General features: G+C 36.4%; 1 protein-coding gene across 7 annotated transcripts; it reads right to left on the reverse strand.

The window, feature by feature from the left end:
- Positions 1-766: 766 nt before the first annotated feature.
- LOC133725462 (nuclear transcription factor Y subunit A-3-like) lies at positions 767-5,570 on the reverse strand. 7 transcript variants are annotated; one of them, XM_062152734.1, is made up of 7 exons: positions 5,227-5,567; positions 4,003-4,048; positions 3,615-3,909; positions 3,141-3,250; positions 2,989-3,060; positions 1,678-1,848; positions 767-1,580 (listed from the first exon to the last, which is right to left on the reverse strand). In XM_062152734.1, the coding sequence occupies exons 3-7, from the start codon at positions 3,904-3,906 to the stop codon at positions 1,203-1,205; spliced, it is 1,023 nt and encodes a 340-aa protein (XP_062008718.1). In that variant the 5' UTR covers positions 3,907-3,909; positions 4,003-4,048; positions 5,227-5,567; the 3' UTR covers positions 767-1,202. The 7 variants fall into 7 exon arrangements, with proteins under 7 accessions (XP_062008718.1, XP_062008722.1, XP_062008720.1 ...); XM_062152738.1 differs by having other exon boundaries at positions 3,615-3,900; positions 5,227-5,565; XM_062152736.1 differs by having other exon boundaries at positions 1,678-1,752; positions 3,615-4,048; positions 5,227-5,570.
- Between the last annotated feature and the right edge of the window lie 2,403 nt (positions 5,571-7,973).

The following is a 7,973-nucleotide window of genomic DNA, read 5'->3' on the forward strand; positions in this document are numbered from 1 at the left end:
TTTGCTAACAATTTAAGTATGTTGGGGCTCCACAACCAAGTCTCTACTTTATAGTCTTTACTACTATATATTACTCTATTTAGCATTGGCTACTTCCGACTTGCAAGGCTGTCGCAACAGATATATTCTAGTACAAGTCCACGGCATTAATATGGTCATTTAACTCAGTTTGCAGCCTCCTCGATGTGTTTTTCTAGTCAACTCTTGGTTTTGAGATGTCATTGGTCATTGTAGTTATGTTACAAGTGGTACTTTTTTCTTTTGTTTGAAGTTTTGTCCATATCGCTTTTATACGAACAACTTTATATTTGCAATTTCAATCTTGTTATCTTATATTTTAGACGAGAATAAATTAAGACAATTTTCTCTGTCCATTCAAGTTTGTTTTCTTTGTGCCATGTAATTGGTTTACGGATGAGCCACATTTGATATCATGTCCTTCTATCTCGATATTGTCCGTCCAACACACCCAACATCTCTCCTTTGAAGTTTATGATCGCCATTCCAGCGTCTTCCCTGGTTATCTACAGCAGCATCAAAGTTTAATTTTTAATGGCTTTCATCAGGGGGTTATCAAATGCCAATGAACTCCGGCTCTGTTCACTATCTTAGGTTCTATCGAGTTTGCAGCGTCTAATTGATTAATGCAGATAGCAGCAAGGATAATACTTGGGTTAAGCTGTAGCGTTTAAACTATCAATCTGGTTTGACCCAAGCATTGTTCAATGTTCATCATAAAAAGATCAATTTTGACACAAGTGGGCACTTAAAAAAAAGCATACAAAGTGAGGCCTCTCACTAATTATTCATTTCATTGATCAAAGTGGCTGTTTGCTCTTCAGCACAAATTTAAACCGAGTCATTACTATTCTTTGCACGAATACACAAATTGAATATCATTGCATACATAAACTTCTTCAACCGTATGTCAATTGTATGCACAAGAACAGATTATTCATCACCATGCAAGAAAAATCATGTTCTTTGTCACAATGTACCAGTTAACCATCGGTTCTTCAAGCATGCTTGCATTGCTTGAAAAAGGGTTAAACCATCGCCAGCACAGGTTAACACTGACGATAAAGAAACAGTAGAAGAGTAACTTGAATGAGCCAAGGATGACTTTCCAAAGGGAAAGGGAACAACACTAGCAGCTGTATTCTCCAACAGAATGTCGGAATACAGACTGCTGAGTTGACTGTTCACCGGAAGAAGGAAACATGGTGCTGGTTTCCACCACCACGCACATCAACTAGCGGAACTTGCAGCGTCCAACCAATGTGAGACGGGTAGCCAGAGAACCTGAAATCTTGCCGTGGAAAGATGTCGTCACTGTTAGAGGTGCTAGTGACGTCGGAGCAAGAGGTTGCGGAAGCACCATCTCGAAAGTTGTCAGCCTCATGAACATCAGATTCTGACATATTTCCGGTCAAATGTAGCTGAGCAGAACCTGAAGCATCCACTCTATGGCTTGTGGAGTTAGGCTTAGAATCTTGGAGCTTTTTCATGTTGAGAAAGCGCCCACCAGATCCCCTAGCCCTCTTTAATGCATGAACATGTCGAGATTCATGAAGATACGGCTGCAAATATATCACAATGGCCTTTCTTAGAATACACTCTTGTCAGTTATAAAAAAAAGTACAACTCTCCTTTACACAATGTCCTACAAATGCATACCTTCCGAACTTTGGTAAGCTTGTTTTGAGCTTCAAGCTTGGCACGAAATTGCCTCCGCCTCAGAATTGCGCGGTACTGTTTTGCGTTTACATAAATCGGTTCATTTTCTGTGAGATCAAGAGGCAAAGGAACCCGACCAGGAGAAATCCCCATCATCTGGGGATGATGAAACTGGAGATGTACAAATGATAAATATCTCATAAATAGGCAACAGAAAACACACATTCTCATGGAAAAACAGCCAGAGAGGTGTTTTCTTATATAAACCTTTAGGACATAGTTAGACTGAAGGACAAAAGAATCAGAATCTATGTCAACACCACTAGATTGTAGAATCAACAGGATACATCCAGAGATGAATATAATCGAGTATTTGTAAACTTTTGAGATTAGACTTTTGATCCCAACAAGAAAATCTCTTCAAGATTAACCCCACTTTGCATATATGCCTTAAATGTTCTAACTTCATAAGATCTAGTCTAAGCTTACATGGACAAGAAGAATATTTTGTACTATAAACAATCACCAAATCAACAAAATAGAGAACAATAAGAGCAAAGGAGATGCGAAGCAAAATAGAACAAAAGAATTATAAAATAATTACCTACTTTAAGAATACTGAGGTATATGGCTAAAAAATTTGCAAACAGAGGCCTAGGAAAGTGCTTAATGGCTCTGTACAGTCTAAACTTTAAATATGTATATGCTGAGTTGATAATGGACCCTTTATCCTACCTAATAAAGACAGTCACCTAACCACAGCACTTAAAAACGAGAATGAAGATAAAAAAAAAAAAAAAGCTAGAAATACAAATATTGTCCTACATAAGATTTCAAAATTTCCTTTAAAGATTATTTTTACAGTATTGTAATTGCAATTGTCATAATGAAATACAATTTAATTATGTAACCTCAGATATAGTTACAAGAACCTACTGCTGTAGAAAATCCATTTTAAACTTTCTCCAAATAAGATTTTCATGTTTTGAAGCTCATGATAAGTTACGGAATCCTGGAAAAGAGATTCCCTTCATAGTCACAACTTTCTATTACATATAGACAACAGTTAATGCCCAAGTCACCATATTTAGTTCAAGAAGCTGTGCGACCACATTGAAGGAAATAGCCATTCCCCATTACTATTCATCAAGTAGCAAGTTCAATAAGAACAACTAACCTTTAGTGATTTCATTTGATAAGCCAAACATTGGAAAGTATAATTTTTTAGTTTCTAACATAACACAGAAGCAAACAAATACAAGTTGCAAACAGGGATTAAATGAATTAACTTTGAAGCACTTAGTCACTTACCATAGCTTGTGGCCCATAAGCAGCAAGTAAGCCACCAAAGTATGGTTCAGCACAGTGGAATGGAACATGAGCCTGAATTATTAGCCATCAAATGATTAAGATTTTAATCTTCACTCAACAACCACAAAATACAAAAGCAGTGATCAACCTACCATGGAATGGCTAAAATCAAGCTGTGAAGGGAAGACAAGTTCCTGACTTGTGATTGAGGAGAGAGATTTCTTGTGGCCCCCAACAGGCCTCCCCTGTGTTTCATTATATCCTGTGCAAGAACATGACTAACAAAATTAGAAAGTGATCTGGTCTGGTAACTAAAGAAATCAATGTGCAGAAAACATGCACTTTATTAGGGGAAGTTCTCAATTAATATCGTGGAATGTCAACTCCAAACAGAATAAAGACACGACATTGATGTCCACATCCTGATTGATAACATCTACTCTAGCACATTAATGTAAAGTCAAGTCATCTCTTTTTCATATCTTTTGTATAAACCCATTATACAAAAAATATACCACTTAAAATGGACAAAATCCAAAAATGCATCAAGAATAAGAAATTTCTTATATAGATATGAAGAAAAAGACTACAGGGGAAAGAAAGCATAGGGATATGAGTATATGGACCTGAAACTACGCCTTGCCCACAAGGGTTGCCTTCTTTCAAACTAGCCAATTCAGAGCGCGATTGACCAGTGGATTGAGTTGAGGATGAATCCTGATCTTGAAGGTGTATTCCAAATTTCGTGGTGTTCCGACAATGTTGTAGTGGCACACCCATCTTCAAGATTACACTTTTCGATATAGATGACTGTAGAGTGTGAGTTTCAACAGAATTATCCCATGAAGAGGATCCAACAATGAATGAAGATGTCGAGTGGGCAGAACTACAGGAGGTTTTACTATTCAAACTCTGCATAGTCTTAAACAACTATTCAGCTTGTTGACAAATTGAAGAGTTGAAACTTAGTAGTTATATTCAGATATGTTAAAAGAGAAAGTCCTGAACTTTTACTTGAATTGTCCACCAATCAGCAACCAGGTGTCCAATTAAGTCCAAACTGCCACAGTGGTATTTGAGTCATAAAGTACAGTATGGACTTACAAATGTAGTAATGACACTAAGAAATTTCGACTGAATATGAAAGAAGAACAATATAACTAGAGGGAACTGAGGTAGTGATAGTAAATATGATGCATAACTAGAAACATATCACCTCACCAAACCCAAAAGGGTAGATATGATGTATGAGAGTATATTACATACGGTACACCAATTAAAATTATTCAGGATACTAAGTATAGAAGAGCTCCAGCAAGAACCATGGATGTAATCAAAGGAAAACTATCTAGGGGATGGTAAACTAATCTGCAAAATTTTCCCAGACATATCGGATTTGAGAAAAGACAATGCCCTGCACTACTGATATACACAGAAAAGCAGAATCCATCCCATCAATTAGAATTCGCCACAGAACTTGAGCTATTATCTCATCCACTGCGATGCACATATTACTTCAGGAGCCATGGTAACAATTTGGATATTCATGAAATAAAGAAAATCTAAGACATGCAAACACCGTTTCTACTCTCAAGCATCATTTGAACTTGGATAAAAGTATTAGCACCAATCACAACCAAATCACTATTGAAACAAGCGTATTACGGGGGGAACAGATAAGCATATTTGATGCTCCAAAAAAGAAAAGTAAATCAAGTAAATAACTTGAATTTTGGTAAACCACACTGCGTAGTTCAAATGAATCATTCGTTAATTTTGGTATATAACTCAGAATTTATTTCTGATACGGAATAAATGCAGAGCTGAAAAATGTTGCACAGAATTGGATGCCATCTCATACATGCAACACCAAGAATAAGAATCTCAATACTAGAAAAGCAAAATCCATATGATACTTTCTACACCCAATAACAAGAATAACTCTTGAAATCAGCAGAGAAACATTGACTCTTTTGTCTTGCCCAAAATAAGAAACCCATAATTTCAAACCCAGAAAGCACTTCAATCATCTCAATTCCCACATGCAATCAAATCAAAGGCTCCCCTTCTACCACACAGTAGATTTAAAAACAGGATTCCCAAAATAAATTCTAAAAAAAAAATAAACTTTGGTAAGTTCCACCAAAATAACTGAAAGAAAACAAACCCAGGTCAAGAAAAAGAAGCAGAGTCAGAGAGAGTGAGTGAGCAAGTCAGAGACAGAGACAAAGAACACACCTTTTGGATTGTCAGCTCAGAATTGTACACGTCTTTCTTCTTCTTGCTTGCTTGCTTGTAACAACCGTCTCCTCCTCAGAAACTCACTGTCTCTCTCTCTCTCTCTCTCTCTCATCAAACAAAGCAAAGCTTCTTTTACGTCGCCAAATCTCTCCTTAAACGACGGACTTCATTGCATCAGACTCACAAAGTCACACACTAGAATACACAGAGACTCAGATCAATCTCTCTCGACACCCATTAAATCCCTCTCACCACCTTCCCACCTTCTCTGTCCTTTTAACTATAAATTAATCATTTCCCGAGTGTCATTTAATCTATTTAATCCTTCGGATAATGATCCTTCTCGTTTGGTACTTCGTCTGTATCCTTAGTAGTTCCGACTTTGTCGTCTTCTGCTCTTTTTAAATACCCGTTGTCACTATTCAATGCCCACCTACGACGCCGTCCTTTGGATAATCAGCCAGCCACGCGCTGCTACTTCGCGTGGAGCTTTTTGGGTCAACGTCGTGCGTTCGAATGGTACGGTAATCTGGGGACCCTTGGATGAGGTGGGGTCCTGCATCGGACGGTGATCTATTCCTCGGCGTCCAGGGTGTTAGGAACCTTAGGAACAGTTGGCTCATGAGACGTGGGGAACTGGAATTGGGGTATTGTTGACCGTATGAAGAATAGTAGCTGTCGATCGTTATGTTGTAATGTAAGGGACAAAGCTGTAGAGGTCTTTGGGTATCGTTAGATTCTTGCAGAGGGATCCTGATTCTTTCCTGAGCTAAACTCTATGCTAAAGTCTAAACTAACTATCTAAGTTTTGAAGGTTTGAAGGAGATGGTGACACGCGACTATAGTACTGTGAAATAATCATCTACTAATTTATTTTTCGTATTATACATTTGATTTTAATTAACTCATGTTGTTAGGTGTTAACATCGGGCCTTGTAGCTAGTCTTGAGTATCAAGTTAGTACAGTTGTTCATAAGCTCTAAATTTTGAGTTTCAAATAATGAACTTCGAGCTTAAATCTTACGGTGATCTAACCCTAACATGTAACTACAAATTTAAAGATATTGAGTCTCAAACTAACTTATATCTCGATTGAAGACTGTAAGATCTGTACGTTTGACACAAAATCACAAATGACACAAGGCCATGAGCCTGAAGCCTTCGACTTACAACGCAAGCTAGTAAAATGTTTGAGAACCACATTTGATGCATGGTTGCAAGTATTAGATTACCATTATTCAATTAGAAATGTCGTTTATACACACTTATTATCAGTTCATTTACTTAGCTTAACATCTAAGTCTATATCACCACTCTTGACCTCTTGTTCGCTTCAACTTCCTTTACACATTATCTTAATTTATGCTCTTATTTATTCTCTTATACACGCTTGAAAAGAGAGTGGAACTGTGGTCATGAGTTTTCTCTTCACCTTTTCTTAAGAAAGATAAGGCATGAAAGGCTAAAGCACTTGAGAGAAGATAAGGCAGCTCCCACACAGCTGTATTAGGGTTATTTAATACATAAGTGCCATCTGCCATGGCTATCCATTATTATTTGGAAGTATTAATAGTGTCTAATTGTAGTTTAATTCTAACTTAGGATTACATTAATAGAAGCTTGTTGTGTCAACTCATATTCATAATTTCATATAGCCTCCCAAAAGCTCCGAGAGTTACACAATGGTAGTTCTTTAATATTTCGCTAGTGAAGTTTGAATTTAGAGATAACAAAAGTGTCTACTAGGTATTTAGAATCATCTGTTTCGCTTCCTCATTCTTCTCATTTTTCTTATATAAACGGAAGAAAATTGAAGACTGATGGTGAATAACGGGTGACCTCTAAATAACTTTTCTATATTTACGTAGTTAAATTAGTTCTAATTTTGTCAAAGACAACATTGCGGTAAGTACCTTGAATCGTAAACATTTAAGAGAGCTTTACATGAATTACATCTAATAAGTATAATAAGTAAGAGGTTGACAATACAATTTCAAATTATACTTATATTGCGCCCTTTCAGTAATATTTTAATCTAACAGCTATGAACACAAATACTTTTTAACACTTAAAATCAAGATCAAGGAAATTGTAACCTAGCTAAGAGAGATTAACAATTAATAGAACTCCACATGCCTTGGTGTTAATTTTTAATTGTCATTAAGAAAACCAATGAAACTTGGCATCACAAAAAATTGCCTAGTCACTGGTCATGGAGATTTATAATAGAGGGCTGGCTCAAAGAGATTGACTTTCAGCATATATTTAAACGAGTGAGCCAATATTCAATTAGTGGCCAGACCATGAGAGACCATGAGATTAGATCAAATTGAAAATTTCATTTTCACATGGAGAAACAGAAAAGAGCGAAAAAACAAACACAGAACAAAACAAGAAAAGAGGGCAAAAGGATTAGCTAGCATTTAAGTGACCAAAATTCTCACGTGAAGGCGCCATGGTTGTCATCTTATAGGAGAATTGCTACATTTAATGTATAATGAACAAAGATTTTAATTACCATCCCTTGGAATATAAATAACTCTTGCCCAAAAAACAAAACATGTTGTGTTATATGTTTTCCGGCATATTTCTAAGAGGCTAATATAATGAGAGTTTTTAAATACACACTCCTAATTACTTAATATACATACAATACTCAATACATCACCCATTTAATATCTCATTTTAATATTTTACTAAATACACAACCCAAAGTACCCAAAATATCCTTAATCTCAAAAACT

Source organism: Rosa rugosa, chromosome 1 (assembly GCF_958449725.1).
Source record: "Rosa rugosa chromosome 1, drRosRugo1.1, whole genome shotgun sequence".
Lineage (NCBI taxonomy): Eukaryota > Viridiplantae > Streptophyta > Magnoliopsida > Rosales > Rosaceae > Rosa > Rosa rugosa.